At 38.3% G+C, this 25,313-nt stretch overlaps 1 protein-coding gene across 5 annotated transcripts in view; it reads left to right on the top strand.

Moving 5' to 3' along the window:
• The window catches only part of TMEM117 (transmembrane protein 117), a 446,351-nt gene that overhangs the window by 89,679 nt on the left and 331,359 nt on the right, over nucleotides 1-25,313 (top strand). For all 5 annotated transcript variants that reach the window (XM_087442530.1, XM_087442532.1, XM_087442531.1 and 2 more), the window contains one exon: nucleotides 189-321. In XM_087442530.1, coding sequence (XP_087298656.1) covers nucleotides 189-321 — 133 coding nt within the window. The remainder of the gene's footprint in view (nucleotides 1-188; nucleotides 322-25,313) is intronic.

Raw genomic sequence — 25,313 nt, 5'->3', positions numbered from 1 at the left:
TCATCCATGATCACATATTTACAAAAGAGCAAAAAGGACATTATTATATAGTGGTCTCACTCATAAGCCAGTCCTATGGCAAAGACTTCAGAATAAAATGAGATAATAGAGAGTCACTAAAATAAAGCAAAGATGTATAAATTTTGAGTTACGATGTATACTGATTTCTGATAATATTTATATTGCAGGTCAGTTGCTCCGGTTAAAAATGTTTCGAGAGGATCATGGGTCATGGATGACAATGTTCTTCAGCACAATTCTCTTTCTCTTCATATTTTCTCACATATACAACACGATTCTTCTAATGGATGGGAACATGGGGTAGGTTATCTTTCCCCTTTCTACTGTGGTGAGTGTTATGTTTGAAACTTGTAAGAATTCAAAGAGAATTTTTTAGTTTGTAGTAGGCTAAATCTCCTTCACAAATATTCTACCCTAAGTAGGGGTAATCTGTGCATTTTTTTTACTTAAGACATTTAGAGTCCTTTCTCCAAGAAGCTTATAGAATTTTACAATACTTATGTTGTGTTCCTTATTCTTTAGGACATCTCTGTGGGGTAGATTTGAGGGAAGGTACTAATTTCATTGCAGTGACAGAGAGAGTGAAAATCAGGAAATCTTACTGATTTGTTTATACTCACATGATTAGTAAACCTGGGCTGAGATGAAGATCTCTAGATTTGGAATTCCTTTGCTCTGCAATGCCTGGCTAAATAAAAGTGTCTGATACTGGTAGCATTTTTTTTTTTTTTTCTAACTCTCTTGACAGTTACAACAGAGAGACCTTTGTTATAAGTGGGTCATTTTAAAAGTGGGCCACCCTGTATTCAATCCAGCGTTGTGATCTATACTTATCAAATCACTAATCGAGTCACCATGGCATGAAGATGTGCTAACAAGTAGACTGCAGTTTTTTTTTTTTTTAACTTTCTTCAGTTCTTGGTTTGTTCTTAGTAAGTTTTAAGCGCAGGATATAAGAAGAATGGCTTAGCCTATGGTGTTAAGAATTAGATTAGTCACAATAATAAACCACTTTAGATATTTGTTAAGCACTGACATAGTTCCTAAGGAAGGTTTTGATCTATCCTCCCCAATAGATTGGAAAGCTGAGTAATATCCTTTTCTTCTAAATATAGGCTAGACAAGATCGTTGGCCAGTTCTATAGTGCAGTTGTCTTGATGTTATGTATGGATTTTGACCACCACTGTTCAATTCTGAGAGGGATAGCTCAATTAAAATTTTATTGTTTTTTCCTCCACCATTAAAGGAGATGAATAGTAAAGGGAAAGCAGGTACATCACAAGGTTTATACTTTAGTCCATACTAACAAGTGGTAAATTCAAGAATGTGATTTTAGATCAAATGTTCAGGCTTTAGGAAGTTATTAAAGTGCTTTGTCTATAATTATTTCTTGGGCTTTTGAATGATGCCATTAATACCGGGTCTATTTTTAAATGGTGGAGTTATAGACTCTAACTCATGGCTACTCAGGATAAACCTCAGCCTTAGAGCAGTGCCTGTAATAACAGAACAAGGCATGGTTCTGTTGGAATTACCTAACACAACCCAAGGTCTGTCTGAGAGGTATTGTGCACTCCCAGCACTGGGACCATAGGGGAAGGAACCCATGTAAAATTTGCATTTTTTAAGCTATTTCTGGAAATAATAAATTAAACAGTATATAAAATATATCCTTTGCTCAGAGGTTGACTTTTCATCTAATTCTATTTTTTTCTTACATAGAGTTAATGAGGTCTGTGCTAATCAGAAGTGCTTATTCTGAGGAAAGAAGCAGTTTTAAAAGTAATAAATTAAATGCAATAATAAATAATCCCTGGCACATATAGCTAATAATAAAAAAAGCACTCAATAGCTATAATAAAACTAATCTTAATGAGAGCTAACGGTTATTTAGCATTCAGTACCAGACGTGAATTGTCTCAATGAAACCTCAATGACCCTATGCAATAGGTATTTTTATTATCTCCATATCACAGATCAAGAAACTGAGGACCAGAGAGGTTTTTGTCACTTGTCTAAGGTTACATTATAATTCAATCTCTATTTTCAAAAATAACAGAGAAGGAGTTGAGCTATTAAGTAGTGAATTCTAGTAATACAGCCTGCTCTTAGGGTAGCACAGATTTGATTGATGGTTGATCCTGTTACTCAATCACCATACGCCTGTTAGGCTTTCTTTGTATTTTTACCATCCAATGAATTTGAAAATCGAAAGAAGTAGGAGATATGTGCAGGAAACAAGAGAAGGGTTAGTCTAGAATCTATGTGTATCTATCTTAACTAAAATTGAAAGTGATTCTTTTTTATTCTTAGACTAAATACAGTATTCCATATTGTTATTTAACTCTTGAACTCTTTACCAATATGCCTCATCTTTGTTGGAAAAGGATAATTTACTTAGAGGACGTTTGAATGTTGCCATTTTGTTTTAAAATCCAAAGCAAGGGACAAATGGTTTAGTTCTACAGATAAAAAAATTAAATCACCATTTATAAAAGATGCATTACTAATTTTTAGGACACACACCATTTGAATTAGTGAGCACTTTAAGGCAGCAATGTAAACTTGGAGAAAAATCGGTTCTTAGAGCAAATGGATACAGCTGTGCTTCTGAGGTCCTATAGGAGACACCATGCTATCTGAGACATTGCCTCATCTTTTGTAGGGCGGGGAATGGTGGAGCCATTGGGTGTAGAAAGGGCAATAAGCACACAGATATCACAGTTGATGAGTTTTATATCAGAGGATGGCTGGTGGTAGAGAAGAATTCAGGATTCTTTAGACTGAATCTGATTTGCACTGGGGATTCCAGTGTGTTCTGGTTTGTGGATCTCTCCAGGAATGTTGGTCTAGAACCATTCTGAAAAGGATTTCAAGGATTTTCTATGACGGCTAGACCTGTGTTCATATATTTTAGAACTCCTTTCCAAACTGGAAGCCTTTCAGGCCTACAATGAATGGGTTTAGGGTTTCAGAGAGGAAGAAAGGAGTTTCCCTAGAGTGATTTGCTTTTGCTTTTTTCCCCCAGTTTTAAGATTGGGTGTAAATTTAGGCTAAGCTGGAGTCCCTTGATCCTTTGTTACAAAGAACAAAATCTCTAGGTTTATCTGACCAGAACCTCAAGACTGTTAGCCAGAACTGACTTGATAAGAGTCAGGTTGCCTGCTCCTGGTTTTCTCAGTGTGGTGAATTCCCTGAAGTCTGCGTTAACTCTTATGGCTTCAGCCATCTGTGGGGATCCAGGCTGAGAGGCAATCAGATGGAGAGGGAAAGAGGTAAGTTAGCTGGCTGGGATGAAAGGGACCAAGGCTCAGACAATCCATACTTCCTACCACTACCAGGAAAAGTCTCCCTTACCTTGGATGCTCTTTCCGCCCCTCTGCACTTTACACCACCAAGATGGTGCTTATCATAGCTTCTTTTAGTCACCAAGACAAAACTAAATTCATCCTTCTATCAATGTTTGAGGTTATAGATGAGGATTCTGCTGCAGAGCAGTTTCTGATCCTGGGCAGAGTTTTACATCATTTTATGAGCAACTTCCTTTTTACACGGTGGCAGACTAGGTCACCTGAAGCCTCTCCTACTACAAAATCCTTAGAAATGCTGGAAAATACAATGCAGCCTAATAGACTCTTTGTAAATGCATCACTGAGCTTATCCAAAGGTAAGAAAAAACCCAGAGGCCAAAAATGAAGGATCTGAAAGTCAAGGCCATGCTTCTGTGAAGTGACACCCAGAGGCAGTGACTTAGGGACTTGACTTTTAACTTTCATGTCAGGATCAGAAACAGGGATTTCGGCTCCTATTAAGTGAGAAATTGAAACAAAAGCCCCCACATTGGATAATCCTGCGAAGTGCTACAGAGAAAGGGTAGACCAGAAAACCTATAACCTCTAGCACAGGCAGCATCTAGGAAGCTTGACTGATTTAGACTGGGCTTTGGGTGGAAAAAAGAAATCTCCCAGGGAACTCATAACCACAGATGTGGTTTTATGGTTTTAATATACATTTTCCTTTGGATTTTAGAACCCCCAAAACATCTGTGGCCATTCTCTCCTCCAAGTTTCAGATTCCTACTACTCCCTGAAATCCCCACAATAACTTCTAGAATTCCTCTGGTTCATTATGTAGAGCAATTTATTTCCCTGCCATCGCAACTTCTGTCCACTTTGATTAATCTGGAACCTTTCCTTTCATAATTAATGCATTTTCCAATTAAAGAACCAATACTCTGAGGTGAACATCGCTGACTTCTCGGAACATGATGGGGCCACTGCCACGGCATTTTGGTTTTGTGTTGTTTGTTTTTAAAATAGCAACTGTCCTTTTACCTTTCATTCAACTCTGTGTTTAATTAACTATCTCCTGGGAGAGCAAAGGGAAGATACTCAAAGAAAAAGTGGCAAAGCAATCACCTAAGTTAAAATTGGGATTATGTAGGAATCACAGTTCAACAAATATGCTGGCTCTGACTAAAGCCTCAAGAAAGTGAGATCTTAATAGGAAAGAAATGTGAAACCATTTTCTTCCACAGTGTTGGGACTTGATTTGATTAAAAATGATTCTAAATAAATCTTCCTGCAGTTTTTTTTTTTATTTCTTCTATGTTTAACTAGGTATCTTAAAGCCAACCTATTAGAAATTGTCTCTCGGTAGAGATGAAAAGAGGTGTGCCCCAAAGCCCAGGTGAGGTCTTTATGACTAGAAACGGAGTGAGTCACATAGGGCTGGGAAGGGTTTTTGGTGTTTGGACACTTCAAACCTTTTTTGATGTTCTTTCTGAATAACTTCTTCGTCATGGAATTTTTATAGCATCCAGAGTACAAAGCCCTAATTCAGGAAAGGCTTGCCTGGTCTTTTCAAATATCCCAATTCCCCAAAGAATAACACATGTATTATGTATAGAGAATGAAATGGTGGGAGAGCAAAGAGAACACATCGTGGTTGATGTGCATAAAAAGATCCCCAAAAGAGCCACTTGATGGCAGCAAAAGGCATGTTTTCAGCACTGGTTGCTTCAATGTATCAGGCGGGTTTTCTCTGAAGAGAATCTTCCCTCTTCCGGATTTCTGAAACTTGGTATTGAAATATTCGCCTTCCTAGTTGTTAATGGACTTTTTAAAGAAATCCACTTAGCGAGCTCTATAATAAGCACTTATTATTTTGTAACGTGCTTGGCCCCTTTTTATGTTCTAAAACGGGCTTAAATAATAGTATACATAAACATGTATATGTAGACACATACATCCATATATTTATAGACTTATTTCAGTATTACAAGGATAAATATTGTGTTTAGCACTGAGGAAATTAGACACTTTACTCACTTATAAAAGTTCCTCTGTGAACTGGAATAAATTTCTAAATACTGCATACTATTTAGGGCAGGATGTGCAGAAGCTGATGTTTTCTAGTGTTAATCACAAAGAAAAGTTTTATTTTTTCCTGATACAAAGACTTTTCCAGAGGGTTGTTACAAATATTAATTAATACATCAGTATACGTTAGGTATTACAGAGACCGAAATTAAGAAATAAGACAAAGTGATTCAGGCAATTTTGAAAATAAGTATTAGTGTTCATATTCAGGACCTGGAAAAAATGAAGACAAGTATGAGTAGGTGGGTATAATGGAAATGGAATAGACTCTGTTTCTCTCTTCCATTTCCTTTCTGATAAGTTTTAGTAAGAACTGATGTGGAACACTCATTAAAGGTCAGAGTGTGGTGAGCACACTCAGTGAGTGTGATATGATCAGGGTGATTGGTCTAGGGGAGGTGACAGGAGGGAATATTTGAAATGGACACTTTCCTAAAATCTAAAATGCATGGCCTTTGTGTACAGTGAGGGCAGCAAAACCCAGCAAAGATAAATAGGAAAAATAAGCAAGCGAGAGACTAGCATAGACTTGTCTACGGCTGGATGAGATTGTTCAAGATCTAATGCTTTTTAAAGTCTGTGTGCACAGCTGCCCTAGCCCTTAGCCTCTCCTACTCTTCTCTTTTTTTTCTCTTTATGTTTTTTTTATTGAGGTAACATTGATTTATAACATTATATAAATCTCAGGTGTACATCATTATGTTTTGACTGTTGTGTAGCCTGTGTCGTGTTCACCACCAAAGTCTAGTTGCCAATGGCCGATACTCTGGTCCATCAGTGTGTCCATGCATGTATTAGAAAAGTCTCATTCAGAGCTGCAGTTTCTGTTGCCAGAGGTATATGTTTCAGCACATTATTTTTCCCAAAGCTGAATTCCTTTAATGGAGAAAAATTCAGGGTGAGATTTCACTGCAGGCAGTACTTTTTTCTTTACTAAGTTTACTATTTTTAAAACCTCTGCTAATGCTTTCAGATTCCTTATTCAAACTTTTTTCCTCTTTCTAGTCACCACTGATCTAGAAGTAGGAGCCCTGATAACATGTTTTTCCTGTTAAGAACTGTGATTGTCACTTGCTTTTGCTCTTCAAATACAAAGTTGGTTGACCTGCTACCATTGTTTACACTGGTAGCTTCCTCCTAAGGAAAGAATGTTTGTGTGTTTGTTTCTTTGTTTTTAAAGGTGATAAATTTATTTTGGGAAGTGGCAAGAAAAAATTGGAATAGACTTTAAACTATACAGTTTTTGTATGATCTAAACTGACAAAATTATTGAAGTACAAATCTATCAATTTAAATTGTAGTTAATGATAAAAGAGGTTTGATATTATCTTCAAAGAGGTGGGTGTATAGGTACAGGATGGAGGTCCTGGGCACGGTTCAGGAGCTGGGGTGGGGAGAAAGCTTAGCTGTAAGTATTCATGAAGCCTGGAACTACTTGAGTCAATAGCTGAAAAGCTTGATTGGCTGCTAATACAAGGCTGAATGCAAATTCTGCTGGAGTGGTGCTTTAAATAATTTGTTGGCTTCACTCTTAATTAGGCTAAACATTGACTTGCTTGTGCGATTAATTCACAATAATAGCACAATTAATTACTAAGGCTGGGAGTAAGGGGCAGAGCTGGTTGCTGAGAATGGGTGGTGAGAAGAAAAGCTGGAAATGAATGGCCCACTCTGGTCAAGAGGGCTGACCCAGTGGGGCACCCAGAGGGAGGGAGGCTTGGTGAGAGAGGGAGAGAGGCAAAAAGGGAGGGAGGGAGGAGGGGAGAGAGAGAGAAAAAAAGAGAGACAGCTAGAGGCTGTATAGCAATAGGGCACAGTTCGCTGCTTTTAATACTATTGGTTTCGCATTACTTGGTTTTGATAAAGATAAAATAGCGCAGCATATCCAAATTATCACAAATTTACTGCTAGTATTGTCTGAATTGATGAAGTTTTAAAATATTAACGAAAAACACAATCAATGTTACATCCTTATTACTCTGTGGGAGTGCATTATCTGTCCAGAATCCACATTGATTTGACACACTAAAGAAGTGTTCTGTGATCATTGTTCATAGTTGCTTGTTTCAACTCTCTCATTAAATAGTTTATCAGCTTGTTACAGGGGAAAAATTCTCATCCAGGAGTCAGAATACCTGGATTTTAGCCCCATCTTAGCTACTGATTGGCAAAAATAACTCGGAAAAGTTAGCTTCCTCATTTTTAAGATATGGGTTGTTGGTGTGGGGTTGTTATTAGTATTACTATTATCAACATCATCATCTTTATTATTAATCTGGGGGAAATGCGTGCTTCTAAAGTGGAGAAATAAACTATAAATAAACATGCAGTAGAAACAGCATGGACTTTTGTCCTGACCCCCTTTTGCTATGTGACCTTAGGTGAACTTCACTTTCTGAGCCTCAGTTTCCTCAAGTGTAAAATAGGATATTAGAATCTACTTTAGACTTGTTTTGATAAAGACAAAAATGTACGCAAAGCAATTAGTACCCTGCCCACTGTATAATGAGCTCCTGATAAATGTTAGTTGCTATTATAATAACTTATTATAATAAATAAGTTTCTCAAGTAGTTTAACTCTCAATAAAAATTAGTTGTTATAGGGCCGGCCCCGTGGCTTAGTGGTTAAGTGCACGCGCTCCGCTGCTGGCGGCCCAGATTTGGATCCCGGGCGCTCACCGACGCACTGCTTCTCCAGCCATGCTGAGGCCGCGTCCCACATACAGCAACTAGAAGGATGTGCAACTATGACATACAACTATCTACTGGGGCTTTGGGGGAAAAAAATAAATAAAATTAAAAAATAAGTTAGTTGTTATAATAACAACAGTAAATACAACAGTATAATAACAACAGTAATTTGTACAACAAATACATGAAATGATGTAATTTATGGCAATGATTTTATTATATTGTTATCATATAACTATAATAATTATTGTCAATTTCAAGCAAAATGCCCAAATGAATGCCTGACACCAGTAGGTCTTCAATAAATATTAATTTCCTATGCCATAATACATAGTCTTAAATATACTTGACTCATGGAGTGAAATTAGCACATGGAATACACAGCACCTGGCTCAAATGCTATTGGAACGCATCTTTATGAAAGTACATAAGCTGTTCCTTATTTTGTTTTTCATGAATGAAAAGTAAATATAGGAATCTAATATAATATTTCGTGAGGGTCCAGAAGAGGAAATCAAACATATTGTTACCGAATAATTATTTGCTAATTTCGATCTTTTTGAAGAGAGGGGGAAAATGTGATGGAATTACAGATGACATCATGGACATAGTGGTCCAAGCGTGTGTGCATGTTTGTGTATATCCATTATCTGGAGACTATATAATAATGAATCTCTTTAAGTTTCATCTCACTTCCTTTTTCCCCAGTGGTGAGCACACAGGAAATAATTACTTTCCAGAGATGGAAAATTGAGGTATATAATACCTTGAGGCTTAAGGTTTACCAAAGGTTATATAGTTTAATCTAATAAATTAATAGGAGAAGGCCTAGCACCAGCTGAGAAAGTGACATTTCTGTGACAAGTTATCCCATTTGTAATCTATTAACCCCATGGTTATTCATGATGAATGAAAAATAGTAAACAGAATTCTATTAATAAAATATTTCAGCATTCAAATAGTTCCCTGTTAAGGTAGCGTCCATTACGACACAATTGTCTACACCACTCTGGATGCCTACTTAGGAATGTCTCCAACCTCTTGTTCTCTGTTTGCACCAGGTCAGGAGGATAATGCCTTTTTCATGATGGAGAGAAGTGAGTCTGCCTGTGCTTTCCTCAATCGCATTGGAGCTGGTTAATCTCTCTCTATTTCACTTTCCTTTAGGCTACCAGCAGGGTACCCTGACACTCTACTTTTTTTTTTTTTTAGAGAAGCAAATATGCATAATATACTTGATTAAATTAGTGCCAAAAGACGTGGAAGAGAGTAAGAATTGCAATATTGAAATTCCTTAGACATGGGATACTCAAAGACCTATCCTGATTTAAGTAACATATTCAATGAACACTCTTACCTAATTAACTATTTTACATCCTTTACAATAAAAGGTCAGTATAGTAGAAACAAAATATGAAGAAAGAGAGGTGGTATTGGATTTTGACTTATATTTTGTAGCCTACCTAGTTTAATTCTCTCTCCCTAAAATACATATTTTAAAAGATTAGGAGGGGCCGGCCCCATGGCTTAGCGGTTAAGTGCTTGCGCTCCGCTACTGGCGGCCCGGGTTCGGATCCCGGGCGCGCACCGACGCACCGCTTCTCCGGCCATGCTGAGGCCGCGTCCTACATGCAGCAACTAGAAGGATGGGCAACTATGACATACAACTATCTACTGGGGTTTTGGGGAAAAAAAAAAGGAGGAGGATTGGCAATAGATGTTAGCTCAGAGCCGGTCTTCCTCAGCAAAAAGAAGAGGATTAGCACGGATGTTAGCTCGGGGCTGATCTTCCTCACAAAAAAAATAAAAATAAAAAAAATAAGAAAAAAAGATTAGGAGGATGGTTCCCAGGTAAATTGCAAAGCATACAATGTTCAACACGCTGTGCAGCAACAGGAAAGAATATATATATCACATATAAAATGCTTATATTCTTTTAGCAAAAATATTAATAGATTTCTTTGCTTCAAGGTTGTCCATATACCATCTATATAGGCATATTCTGTTATTTTTAATATATTATAAAATATATATTATATGTAATAGTATATATTATTCAATACATATATGTGTGTGTGTGTATTTGTGTAAAATGTCCATTGTTAGGTAATTAAATTTATTTATTAATTAAACCATTTTATTTTTATTAGGGAATTTGATGTGCAACCTTAAAGCCAAGCATCCAAAATAAATCATTGATGATAAAGTTATGAGTTACTGCACAGAGATAAGAAGTTGTGGCAGTATACTAAACCTTTCAAGGCATCTTAATTGAATATGTGGATATACATAAAACTGATAAGTCAATAGGGTTTCATAGGTCTTAGACAAGCTACAGATGTGATATTTCTGTTGGCATTATGTCAAGTTAATGCAGGGCTCAGCAAAAAGGAGAGAGCTAAGCTAGACAATTTCAGCTTTTTAAACACATTAAGCATCTGTAGAGGGTGGCCTTGATTATCACTTCACTTCCTCCTCTAAAGGTGAGTCATTGTAGGGTAAGTGTGAAAATTCAATGACAAACTAGTAAAGAAGCTAGATTTGTGCACTCATATGGTGAATTGCTTCTAGAGAATTTGCTTATTACCTAGACCCTTCAGGCTTTGGGAGGATTCTGAATTAAAATTCACAACAGCCATTTCTCCTTATCTCTCTTAGGAACAAGGTCTCAGACAGAGCCAGAGCTATTGACACTGTTGATCTCTCTGAGCTCGGCCTCACGAATAAAAAACATTTTCTGAGTACCTACTTTGGGCACCAATCACCAGTTAGAGCTTAAAGACTGATCTCCCTGAGATCAAAGGAGTCTCCAGAGCTGGTTCAGGAAGCAGGTCACAGACACATTTTGTCATAGCCAGACAATGAGTGATGACGGGTTGCAAAGACAAGGTAAGAATCTACAGCTAGGACATCCAAGTCAAGGTTGACAATAAGAGATTACCTGTCATGGTTATAGACTAAACTCAAAGATTACTTCAGAATCAGCAACAACGTAGAGCGAAAGTCAGTTTTGAAGAAGTTAATGAAAACTATGGACCTCCCTCCCCAGCCTTCTAAATTCTGCATACAATATGAGGGAGTTTAGCGACTCCATGTTAAAATCCACTGAAGTAGATGTCTCAGAATTAGGACACTAAACAGGAGGCTATAATGATGAGATCTTAAAACTAAGATATATCAGTCAGGATAGGTTAGAGTCTGTCTTAGTAACAAGCAAATCCAAAAATTTCAGTGGCTAAGGGGCCAGCCCGGTGGCGCAAGCGGTCAAGTGCGCTTGCTCCGCTGCGGCGGCCCGGGGTTCGCCGGTTCGGATCCCGGGCACTCACCAACGCACCGCTTGTCACGGCATGCTGTGGCAGCATCCCATATAAAGTGGAAGAAGATGGGCACGGATGTTAGCCCAGGGCCGGTCTTCCTCAGCAAAAATAGGAGGGTTGGCAGATGTTAGCTCAGGGCTGATCTTCTTCACACACACACACAAAACAAACAAACAAACAAAAAAACCAAAAATTTCAGTGGCTTAAGACAGCGAAGTTTATTTTTTGCTCATACTACACTTTCATTGTGAGTCAGCTGGAGGGCTCTGCTTCAAGTCATCCTCTGGGATCCAGGCTGAAATAGCAGCTATGTTGCTAGTTGTTCTTGGGAATCTCAGAGCAGTAACTCCACATTCTGCCTGAAAGTGACAAACATCACTTGTGCTCACAACTCTTTGCTTAGAGCTAATTATTTGGCCTCACTCAAGCACAAGGAGCTGGGAAGTGTGGTCATACCATGTACCTGGAAGGAGGAGAACCAAAAACATTTCATGAACAACACTTCTGACTACCACGTGGGAACACTCCTACCTCAACTAGGAAATGATTACTTACTGAGATCCTACTTCTCCTTCCTATGTACAGTGCCTTTAACATCCTTGTCCACCTTCTAACACAGTGTCTTTCTTTCTATGAAGGGGATATATAGAATGATTTTTTAAAAATCATCATAACTATGATTTGACATAAAAGGCATGGGTGAATTTCACATCAAAGTCTAATTCTTATTCAGTTGTATATGGTGATAATATCAATGGCCGATCAGGACATTAAGTGCGCAATGATTGATCAGAGGAGAAATCTCTTTGATAGCAGGAAGGAAAGGTATCAATGTTAGTTAGACACTGGACCGATTGGTGGCTAGTATGCTCTGGTTCAGTTCTTGTTTACAGCTAGTATACATTCTGGTTTGGTGAATAGATCCATTCTGATTGGGACTTCTCGTGCTGTGTCTGTTCTAAACACTTTGAATATCACCCCTTGTTAGTAGAAATAAATTATTTATGTTAGTGAATTAAGGAGAAAAGCACAGGTCACCAGAACCTAAGAAGATACAGATAAAATGTGTAATAAGTCAGAGGAATTATGAAGTGTTTTACCTTCCTATGTCTACAAAATGAGGTGAGTCAAGAACACAGTTGAAATTTGATCAATTAGAATAGAGGATCCAACTGAGCCTGAACTTATGCACTCCTCCTGGTTGCCCTGGCAACAGGGCCCTCTTCCCGTGCTAGTAACATTAGAGTCTGAGTGAAGCAATAATTGGAGGTACAGAAATATGTATTCAACTCCTACTTCTGAGAAAGTTAGGGGAGGAGTTTGCTATAGGCAAAGAATGAGATCATGAGAGGGGAAGAATTTGAATTTAAAAAGAAAAAAAAATTGAGCCTGAGCTTGAAAGATTCTGGGCATAGCACTGCATACAGCATTGTGCCTTCCCTGACTTTGGTTGAAGCTAGGGTAGATGGTAAATCATGTGGTTGCATATCTACATTATCTCTTCCATCATAGCCCAGCAAAAGCACTGGACTGGGATATGGTGCCTTGTGCAAATTGGCTTGGATTGGAGCCATTTGCTGTGTAGATTGCTCTGCCTGCTCTGACTTTTACCCAGGAAGTTCTCATTTGCCCGGAAGGGTCAAGAGGGCGTCAAAACAGTCTTGCCCATATTATTCAGTGAATTTAGTTTACTTTGTTTTTAATGTCATCCTTGGGTATATTTTATCCTTGCCAAATATGTCTTTTCAAATTCTGCTCAACAGTCTGCGACTTTTCTGCTTTTATTAAATATATGTTGCATGTGCACCACTGCTTGGAGAACTGAGAGATTGGGAAGAGCCAGCAATGAGCACTTCACTCTTTCAATTCTACTTTTTCCTTCTTTGAACCTTTCCCACTAGAAAAAGAAGAGTATAAGAGGTGCTCTATTCCACTCTCTGTTACTCCCAAAGCAAATCCCCCCCAAAACAGAATAGAAATCAGGAAAAACACACACACACAGCATTACCTAAAAATAGAATGATTTTGGGGGGCTGGCCCCCTGGGGTAGTGGTTAAGTTTGGCGTGTTCCACTTCTGTGGCCCAGGTTCACTGGTTTGCATCCCAGGTGCAGACCTACACCACTCGTCAGCAGCCATGCTGTGGCAGCAACTCATGTGAAAAATAGAGGAAGATTGGCAACAGATGTTAGCTCAGGGTGAATCTTCCTCAGGAAAAAAAAGAATAGGATGATTTTGTAATTTATTATCTAAACCAGAACACTTTTGAAATTGAAAGGGAGTGCTGCTAAGAAGAACACAGGAGAAAAGGCAGAAATGCAATGTTCAGGGCTGAGGGGAACATATAGTTACCTACCTAAAAGGAGGAGGAGAGAATAGAGAGATGGGGAGGGAAAGAGGATCCTCTGGGGATGTTCTAGAAGGAAATCTTGGCCTTGATGCACACTGGGTATTCCTGGACAGTTGTAACTAATGGAAGCCAAGTTCAGTTTCTAATAGGGACCATGAGATTATTTTAAGATTAAAGATCTCATTACTCTTTTCCAGGAATAACCTGTATCAGGTTAAAATGTAGTAAGAATGAGTTACTAGGCAAAAAGTAAAGTCATAGGAATCCATATGCATAGTGAAGCCTCAGAAAGGGCCTTAGTGATGACTAAAGAATGGAAAGGTTAAGGACTTACTCACCTGTAAGAAATTTGATTCCATTTTCTGTACCCATGACTATAGTGTAAGAAAATTAAAATCAGTTCCATTTTGCTTAAGGCAAACCTATCAAGCCCCATTTTTCTCAGCTCAGATCTCAATAGGAGTAAAGAAGAATCCTTGTAATGTGAGAAAATGACTGTAACTGTGTGTAGTGGGCAGCCCCTGAGATGGTACCGGTGATTTCTGCCTCCTGTGTTCAAGCCCTGTGTTCCCCTCCCCTTGAGTGTGGATTGAACCTAGTAGCTCACTTCCAATGAGTAGAATATGATAAAAATGATGGGATATTACTTCCAAGATTAGGGCTTCTGTCTTGCTTGGCCTTCTCCTCTCTCTCTCTCTTTCCCTCCCTCTTTCCCTTCCTCTGTCTCTCCCATCTTCCCTCCACTTCTTCTCTCTCTCTCAGAGCCCTTAATATGGGGGAAGCAAGCTGCCACTTGGGAGTAGTCTTATGGAGAGGCGCAGGTGGCAAGGAGCTGTCTCCAAACAACAGCCAGCAAGGACCGGGGGCCTGCCAACAGCCACATGAGTGAGCTTGTAAACATCCTCCCCAACTCAAGCCTTGAGAAGACTGTAGCCTCGGCCAATATGGTGATTGTAGTCTGTGAGAGATCCTGAGCCAGAGGACCAGTTAAACTGTGTTCAGATTCCTGCCTTATTGAAACTGTGAGGTAATAGATGTTTGCTTTTCTAAACTGCTAAATTTCGGGATAATTTCCCAGGAGCAGGTAACTAATATAATGTGTTAAAATAGTAAGTTCTATGCGATAAAATGTTCAGAAAGAAAAAAATATGTTTATACACACACATACACATACACACATACATACGTGTCTAGAATGTATAATACAAGATCCCTATGTATACTGGGTAAGAGTTTTCCTGTGCTCTTCTTCATTCTTTGCACTAATTTTACTTTCTGCTCTATGTTTCCTGGATGTCTTCTTCTATGTTGATGGTGGGGAGACTAAATCTCCCATAGAATATTAGCAAATAATCAACAGAGAACTCAATCTCAGGCATAGAGACCATATATTGTATTATACAGTGGATATTTGGGAGAAGCACTGCTGATGTTTCTTATGGAAACAAGAGAGAAAATTTTCCTGTGTGTTTTCTTAAAGAGGACCCTCTAAAATGTAGAGAATGACATCCCCAATGACATTCCTAGCAAAATCTGTATAGTAAATAGAACAGTGAATTTTAGTTAGCTGTTTCAAGCCTGTCAATATGGTCTTTATTTCCAGTTTTAAGGACTGACCTAACTGTAGGTATGGCATCCAGGTGGAACTTATTAGTTTCCAAGGAGAATGTCTTGCATATTTGACTTTTTCAACAAATCAAGCATCAGGGCGTAGATTTTTGTTAAATTTCTTCTGCAGGTGGATGGTTGTCTTTTGGAAATGGTTTCAAGTTCTCTTATAACCAAGGAAAAAGTAGTTGTCAGGTAACATCTTAATTTTTTTCCAGCTATTTAGTTCTATGATTTATTGTCTAAAATCTAATTTTTTTGTTTTTAGTATTTGTTACAAAAATGGTAAATACTCAGCTTGAAAAACTACTAAGGAAGGTTAAGTCCAGGCGGCCTCTCATACTATTCTAACTGTAGGGGTGGCTGAAATGCTGCAGGATTTTTCTATTTGTCTCTTTAGCTCAGTACAGATTCTTTAACACCTATACAGATTATAAGTGCCATATGCCACTTTAATTTAGGAGTAATGGTGTAATGCTCTTTCAGTTGGGCGTGAGAAAGTACCTGTATTTAAAACTATTCCCAGATTTGGCGGTTTTTACTGCAGCCTGCACACGGAGAAATCATTCTTACTAAAATCACTTAACGCTTTCTCGTGAGCTTTGTGTGACACACTGATTTATATGTATATCCTTTTAGGAGGAAATGAGTTTGAATTTTACTTCAGGAAGTTAAGAATTATATTGCAAGCGGAAATATAAAAAGATATGATAAAGCCCTTTCTGCTAGTAACGTCACAGCATCCCTCATCAAAGAACGCACAACGGAGCCATAGGAATATACTTTTCCTGTGCAAAATGAAGCAGAAAATTCCCTTTAATGGTTTCAAAAAAACATAGAAGCAAAATACTCTTTGTGATAGATGTCTGTTAGTGTGCAGTGCAGATTTATTATCATTCCTTTAAAAATTAATTTAAAATTACACCCCCGCCCTCATATAAAAACCCGTGGAGGCTTCTGGAATGCCCTCTGTACTTTTTCCTTTCTGTCGTCTAGCAACTTGCTGATTATGCTCTCACACTCGCTGAGAGGCTTCAGCACCTGCCTCGATCTTGCTCTTTGTCTCACGTCTGGCCAACAACCTAGGTGTGGCCGAAATCCGCAGGGTCACCTCTGACCTCCTTGTCAAACCATCCACGGATACTTCTTAGTCTTTATTTTGCTTGACTTCTCCCTCCAGCACTTGGCACTGTGCACCATCCCTCCACCATCCCTGCCTTCTTTTTTTTTTTTGTGAGGAAGATCAGCCCTGAGCTAACATCCATGCCAATCCTCCTCTTTTTGCTGAGGAAGACCGGCCCTGAGCTAACATCTATTGCCAATCCTCCTCCTTTTTTCTTTTTGTTCCCTTTTTCTCCCCAAAGCCCCAGTAGATGGTTGTATGTCATAGTTGCACATCCTGCTAGTTGCCGTATGTGGGACGCGGTCTCAGCATGGCCCGACAAGTAGTGTGTCGGTTTGCGCCCGGATCCGAACCCAGGCCGCCAGCAGCGGAGCGCGCGCACTTAACTGCTAAGCCGTGGGGCTGGCCCCCATCCCTGCCTTCTTGACATGCTCTATATTCTTGGTTTCTATTTCCATAGACTCTCTTCCTCTTTTTATTGTCTCCTCTCAAGGTACTGCTTTTTCGTTCTCTTTAGGTTTTCATTTCTCAGGGTTCTAATCTGATTTTCTTACTCTTCCAGGCTCCTTGTGTGAGACCTGCCTTCCTGGCTTGACTGATTGTCTTACAAGGGTGATTCTAAAATATTTATGTTTATCCTCAATTTTTCTTCTGAGCTGCATATCATACTAACTACTGCAAATATCCATTTGAATATCTTAATGATATTCAGCTTCAAAAATACAAAATTGAACTCATCTCACACCCTACCCCCTACCCCTGCTAGCCTCCTCTGTTCCATACCAGTGAATGGCACTGTTATCTAACCAGTTGCTAAGGCCAGACACTTAGGTGTTGTTCATTCTTTCTTGCCCACCTTTATCTCGTATATGCAATAAATCACAAAGGCTCTTTGATTCTACCTGCTAAATATCTCTCAAATCTAGATGGATTTAGGTCTGCCCTCACTGCTATTCCCTTCCTTAGGTTTCTGCAACAGCTGCCCCTTTCCATTCATTCTCCACGCTGTGGCGATTCCTCTAAAACACAGATATCCTTGCTGACAACTCTTCAATGGATTTTCATTGTCTTCATAATAAAGTCCAAGTTCTCCCCATGGCTTATAAGGCTCCAAATAATATGACCCCAGTTTACCTCATTATTCTGCTCTTTCGTTACTTTTCCCCAAAGACCAAGTTCCAAGCAAAGTGAACTTCCTTTAGTTCTATGAATAAGACATTCTCTTTCTCACCTCTGGGTCCTCAAATATGTCCTTCTACCCCTCTACCCGCTCACCTTTCCACTGCTTTTCCCTGGCTAACTCACGGCTATTCAGGTCTCTGCTTAGACATCACTTCCTCTGGGAAAACTTTCTTAACACTTAAAGGTCAGGTAAAATGTTCCTTCTATATATTCTCATAATACCATGTATCATCTACATCATAACAGTTACCGCCCTGTGTGTTTAATTGCCGTTTTACCAGTATCTATTTCCCATCAAATTTTGAGTTTTACGAGGGCAGTGTTACCAATGCTCATTAATATTTTGATTCTCCTCTTCTTCCTGAACACAGACAAGATTTTATTTCTATATTTCTGAGCCCCTTTGCAGTTAGGTAGAGCATGTGATTATAACCAGAAGTGATGTGTGCCATTTATTGGCCCAGGCCCTTTTCCCCAGTGTGGTTCTTCATACTCTGTTCTCCTGCCATGGTGACTGAGAAGACCACATGTTCCAGATGGTTCAGCCACAGGTGATGAGCCTCCATCAGCCCAGGTCTTTGAGTGAGCAGAGGCCCTGCAGACTGCATGGCACGTGTAGCATGAGTGAGAAATAAACGTTTGTAGTGTTAAGCCATTGAGATTTCTGGTGGTTTGTTATCATAGCATCATCTAGCCTCTTCTGACCATTGCATGCAGGGCTTGTGTCTGTTCTCTTTGCTGCAGTACTAACAGCACCTGGTGCAGTGTTTACCTGGCACATAGTAAGTACTCAATAAATATTTGTTGATTGAATGGACTTGTTGAGTTTTCTTTCCAAAAGATGTATGATGTAGCATTCTATAAAGGTGACATTTTAGGTGATACTACAGTGAACTGAAAGAATTAACAGAATTCTCAATTGCCTGAATTGCTACAGGAGAATGAATGACCAACATGTATAGGAAAATCTCGTAAATGCTTCAGTGGTGTAGTACCGTGACACTGCATTTCCCATCAAAAAGTAACACTACTGGACCAGCCCCAGTGGCCTAGTGGTTAAGTTCGGCATGTTCCGCTTCGGCAGCCCAGGTTTGGTTCCCAGGTGTGGACCTACACCACTGGTTGGTGGCCATGCTGTGGTGGCGGCCCACGTACAAAATAGAGGAAGATTTGCAACAGATGTTAGCTCAAGGTGAATCTTCCTCAAGCAAAAAGAGGAAGATTGGCAATGGATGTTAGCTCAGGGCAATCTTCCTCAGCAAAAAAATAAAAAATAACACTACTGACCACATGTTAATTAGATATGTATTTTGAATGATTTTTCTAGGAGTGATGTGTCTATGGAACTACTGTGTTTACTACTGACATTTTATTTATTTATTCTTTAGCTTCAATCAGCCGTTCAAAACTTTTCGGTTTACTCATCATATTTTGTCAGCATTTCTCCACGACTAGGAGTTTGCAGAGAGAATGAAAATATGAAAAATATAAAGCTACTTTACAACCAGAAGTTGTTACTCTGAGTTAAGTGATGGATGCATGCTTTTTTACAACATTGAGGTATTTGTTATTTCATATCAATATCTTGATATCTACAGTCTAAAAGTGCCAAGTGCAGACTTGGGTGGGTTAAAGAAGTTCTTCATTTTGGTTGCTGTGTTGCTTTAGCTCACTTGATCAGAGATGGTGTTAATGTGGGCATAGCCGAGGTTCAAACCCTGTATGCATCATAGCCACAGCTTGCCCTCCTCCCTCCAGCAGTGCAAAACAATGGCTGTCTGTGGCCATTTTGACCACTGTGAGCATGAATAGGTGTTGTGCTCTGAGATGTTTGCCTGCAGTTGTTCTAGATTTGTGACAATCTTCCTGCTCTCTTATATTTTATCTTTATGGAGAAATATAATTTTTGTTAGAAATAAACATGTCTGGGAAGTGCTACAATTTTCTCCATATATTTATTGCTCTTCTTGAAAAAGGAAAGCACGTACAGAGGAACCAAGAACTAAGACTCTGGAGTTGGAACAATGGACAGACCTTGCGGGTTTAGAGGATTTCGAGAGACATTGATTGTAATTGGGCCAAATGTAAGTTTTTCAATAAGGTGGTGGAGGTTTGAGTCTTGGCTCTGTTTATTAGATGTCAAATCTTAGGCAAATTGTTTATGTTTTTGAGCCTCAATTTCCATATCTATGGATTGAAGAAAATACCTTATCGACTTATTTCGAGGAGCACACGAGATGATGGACTTGAAAGTGTCCACGCAGTGTGAAGTGATGTGTTCCTTTCAATGATGATGTTTTGTTGTTGTTGTTAATTTGTTTTTCTCCAGTGATGTGCTGCTAAACATATTAAAAAGTGGTTACTACTTTGGAGTATATTTAGCGGAAAAATCTGAAACAAGACTGGCTGTCCTTTAGGATAGCATGAACTTGAGGACTGTCATATGCTTACTGCTGCGTTTGGGTCCTTGGTTTGGGATTAGTTTCCAAGATGGTATAATTCTTACTGAGATACTTCTTTAGATGCCTGCTGTTTAAAGGAAGCTGCAGGTGAACTTCTCTGACTATTCCTAAATCAAGATTATGACCCATTTTTATACGCCAAATTTAGAGACTTTCTTTTTTAAAATAGTGAAGTTTGTTTGAGTACTGAGACACTTGAGAAGCTGAAAAAGACAGCTTTGCATATTTTTTGTCAGTTTAGGTATATTAAACAGGAATTCTTATAGGTTATACCAGAACTGTATGTGACTTAGTCTTTTTCTAGTTGTCAGGCAAGAGAAAGAAGGGTTTGATTAAATTGAATAAAGTAACTTTTTCTATATCCTTCAGTCATTTGACTTTCAGCCACAATTGGAAGAGAAGAGTTTCCTGCCTTTGTCATGCTCTGGAAAGATCTGTCTGTGTCATTCTACCTGGGTTTTTCAGCTGACACAGACCTGTGACGTTTCACTGTTTTTTCTCATCGATCTCAATGTCTAGAGAAGCACTGGTTGTATGTCTCTAGTTGAGTCTCAAGATTAAAGACTTTTAAAACTTCAGCATTTTAAAATTTGATTTTATTCAGAAAACTTCTCATCTTATAGGAAAATATTGATATTATTGTTTGTTTAAAATGAAAGAATATGTAGCCGGAAATTACTCTTTGCAAAGTAACTTTTGGGAAGTACTTGCTCTGTTTCTGAGTTCTTGATCCTTTAACATATTTTCAAAGAGTGCTTAATGATTAAATACACGTTAGACTGACTGATACCTGATAGTGGAGGGATGCTTCTTTCTGTTCTCCTGGAAGTGAAGAATTTCTGTTCTGACTTCTCTTTGTCTTCTTATTTTAATAACTAAGATAAACACAATTTGTGATCTGTCCCTCTGTCTTTCCTTACCTTGTTTCAGATGTACATTTTTGTTGTTTTTTATTCCAGTTATCATGTATTTAATATAACCTCCTCAGCTTTACTACAACGTGGAAATAGATTTTTTTTTACTAAAAAACTACAGACAATTATATCTTCTCCTATCTTTATATCCTTTTCTCCCCAGCTTTATTGAGTTATCATTGATAAAAATCGTACATATTTAAGGTGTACAATATGAGGGTTTGATATATGTAAACATTGTGAAATGATTACCGTAATCAAGCTAATTAACCTATTCATGTCACATAGTTACCTTTTTTTTTGTAGTGAGAACATTTAAGATCTACTCTCTTAGCAAATTGCAAGTATAAAATACTACGTATTAACTAGAGTCGCATTGCTGTACGTTAGATCTCTAGACCTTATTCATCTTGTATAACTGAAACTTTACACTCTTTGATCAACATCTCCACATTTCCCCCTTCCCCCAACCCCTGGCAACCACCCTTCTACTCCCTGCTTCTATGAGTTCAACTTTCTAGATTCCACATGTAAGTGAGATCATGTACTATTTGTCTTTCTGTGACTGGCTTATTTCATTTAGCATTACATCCTCAAAGTTCATCCGTGTTGTCACATATGACAGGGTTTCCTTCTTTTTAAGGCTGACCAATATTTCTTTGTGGGTATATACCACATTTTCTTTATCCATTTACCCTTTGATGGACACTTAGGTTGTTTCCATACCTTGGCTACTGTGAGTAATGCCGCAGTGAACATGGGAGACAGGTATCTCTTTGAGACAATGATTTCCTTTCCTTTGGGTATATACTTAGATGTGGGATTGCTGGCTCATATGGTAGTTCTACTTTTAATTTTTTGAGGAACCTCCATACTGTTTTCAATAATGGCTGTACCAATTTACATTACCACCAACAGTGTGGTAATGTAATTTACCTTCCCTTTTTTCCACATCCTTGCCAATACTTGTTATTTCTTGTCTTTTTGATGACAGCTTTTCTAACAGGTATGAGGTGATGTGTCATTGTGATTTTGGTTTGCATTTCCCTGATGATTAGTGATGTTGAGCATTTTTTCATGTATCTGTTGACTATTTGTATGTCTTCTTTTGAGAGTCACGTCCTTAATAATATTGATGGGTCTGTTAATAATACATAATGTTAATATGTAATAATATGTAATACTCTCTGAATGTTAGTTTTTACTTATGAAAATTTAGGGGCAGTCTGAAGCCCAGGAAGGCTAGGGAGGTATTAACAAGGAGGACAATGTAATGCGTATAGCCCATCAAAATCAAAATGCCATTCAGCATTTGCCCTCAAACACTTGACAGCCAATGAATTTGTTGCTGCCTCACAAATGCCCTGCCTTGAGCTACCACTTGTCTGCCTTGTAACTCATCTTTCCTGTGACCTAGTTCTTAGTCTGGTTTTCGTTGTTAAGTTGTCGCTATAAAATCTCTAACTGGGCTATGTCCTTGGTTGCATTTTTCCTTGTATTAGTCTCAAAATCCTATTTTTATTTTTTATTGTATCAGAGGATATGGTCAGGAAGACAAATTGTATTTTGCAGGGGAAAAATAAAATTAGTTCCTTGTGTCCTTGACTATACATATTTGTAATGGCTTTGGGGTCAAACTCTGCTTCAGATCCTGTCTCTGCCACTTTTCTAACTCTCTTGTCTCCGGCTATAATAATTATAGATAATACTTATCAAGACCTTACTATTTGCCAGGTGCTGTGTTACATGATTTATATGTATCATTTTATTTAATGCTCCTGAAAATCTAAGGAGGAGAGACTGCTAACAGAGATTAAGTAGTTTGCCGACGGTCATGTAGCTGGTACCATATCGGGCAGAGTCAGAATTCAAATGGAGGCTTTCTGACTTCAGAGAACCTGCAGTTTTAGCCACACTGAGTTTTCCCAGCTATAAGGCAAAAGTGGTAATACCTGCTTTATGGGATTAATTTAGTGATCAAGTAATACAATGTGTGCAAAATGCATTCTTTTCTTTTTAAAATCAACCTTCATACACCAAATGTTAGCAGATTCCCAGGGTACGATGCATAGTCCATTAAGCAAGGATGAGTTTTGCTGGAAACCCAATGCTTTTGTGATAGTGAGTCGTTATTTTATACTAGAAGAAAGTGGAAAGTATTATGGTTTTAGGATGACATGGAGATCACATGTTAAAAAGAGCAGGAGCAAGATGACCCTCAGCCGTCTCTAATGGTGTGCGATTGGGCTCTAGATCTGCCTCTGGCCTATCAGCCTATCAGTAGTTTGGTTGATGGTAAAGTAGTTAAAGGAATCAGCATTCAGAAGAGTCTCCGTACTTTAGAGTGATGGGTTGAAAGTAATATGAGTAAAATTAGAGACAACTTTAATCCACACTTGGATTAAAAAGTCTACCAGAAAAATATAGGTTGTTCTCTTAATAGAGGTTTGTTTAGTAAAGCTCTTAAAAGTTTTAGCTGACTGGAGGCTGAATGGGAATCCCCAGCGTGTCATGACTGTCAAAAGAGCTAATGCCATCATACGTAGCATTGTTTTCCGAAATAAAGACATGAATGGTACTCTGCAGTGTCAGACCATGTCTAGCACATTTTGACCAGGGTCTCAGTCCGTGTGCTACAGGGTCCCTTGGCCATCTGCTTGCATTTGGAGGCCAGAGCACACTTATAAAGGGTTTTCTGACTTTTATTTAAGGAACTGTTAAATCTGAGTTTTAGTCAGGGGAATGTTATTGCTATCTTCAAATACTTGAAGAGCTGTCATGTGCAATTGGGAGTAGTCTTAATCTGAGTAGTGCCAGAGGACAGAAAAGAAGAAAGATGAATGGATCACAGTTATAGAGAATCAATTTGGGCTTAATATAAGCAAGAGCTTTTTAACTATTAAAGCCATCTGAAACTAAAGTGACTGCTTTGTTGGTATAGCAGTGAGTTAGTTCACTGCCAGTAGAAGTTCCCTGCCAAGCAGCTACTAGATAAACCACTTGTCAGGGAGAATATAGAAAAGATTTCTGCTTTGAGTGACTGGTTAAGCCTGATAACCTCTAATGTCTCTTCCAAGTCCAAAATTCTTTAATATTATGAAAAACAGGAGACATAAATGTTTGAAACAGAGCAAAATGTTGCCTCAGAAAATTAAATCTAAAGGAGGAGGAATGTGGATTCTACTACAGAAATTGCATTTTCAAGAGATAATAGCTTTGTTATTGTATAAGTAAATAAAATTTTCTTTTCATCTATAAATAGGAATGAATTTATCATTTTAGGACAAGAGTACAAATGTTGGGAAAATTGAATGTTTGAGTCAGCTTAAATAGTTTCCCCCAAGAATACAATTTTGGAAGTCAAATTATCAGAGGGATCCAGGATGAGTGTCAATCTGAATAAGGGAAATTGGTGCACAATTCAGTATTTAATCACGTCAGGTTCTAATGTCTCCATCTCCACGAAAGTGAGATATCTGCTAGGCTAACTCAATCTACACATTGACTTGACAGGTGCCCTCTTTACTGGGAAAAGATGGCTCCAGACAAGAAACCCGCACACTCTTATTTACTAGCCATTTTCCTTCTAATTAAATACATTAAAAAATAATACCTTGGATCAAGTTATAGTTAAATTTTGTAGTCTTGTAGTTATTTATTTTAAGATACTTTTATTTTTGCTTGGATCCTATATGTGTGTTATATTGCCCAAATTTCTCATGAAGTACCTTATTATGGCCCGTATTTTTAAAATTGCCTATTTTGATCAAGTTTCTATAGATTAAAGTATCCAGGAAGACCAGTGATGAAGTCTTTTTTTAAATTGGTAGTAAACTTATTATGATTTAATTTTTTTGTTACCGTAATTATTTTATCTACTTCCCCACATGTACTTGACAAGTTTTTGAGATGGCATTTTAATATTTTTCCCTTTACTCATATTGAGAAAAGGTCTCCTTTTCCTTTTAAAAATCATTTTGTCTGCCTCTCTTCTTCAGGAAAAATCACACCCTGAATTGCTCAGTCACAATCTCTCCTGGGAGTAACCCGGGAATAAAAGATTCCTTCTTTTACTTCTCCTGTGATATCACCAATCAGAAAATAGAGAGTATTTATGTATTCTATATTTTGTTTAGGAGCTCAGCCATCAAGGACTTGAGTTACATGAATTTCCTAGAAAAAGTCCTTTGAGCCCATTTCCCCTAGTTGATTTCCTTAATCTGTATCTTCTCAAGATTAGCAAATCTTATTGTTAAATTCTTAC

This window comes from Ceratotherium simum, chromosome 17 (genome assembly GCF_057802395.1).
Source record: "Ceratotherium simum simum isolate JZ-2026a chromosome 17, ASM5780239v1, whole genome shotgun sequence".
Taxonomy (NCBI): Eukaryota; Metazoa; Chordata; class Mammalia; order Perissodactyla; family Rhinocerotidae; genus Ceratotherium; species Ceratotherium simum.
Note: the sequence above shows the minus strand (reverse complement) of the source record. Positions and strands in the feature narration are given on the sequence as shown.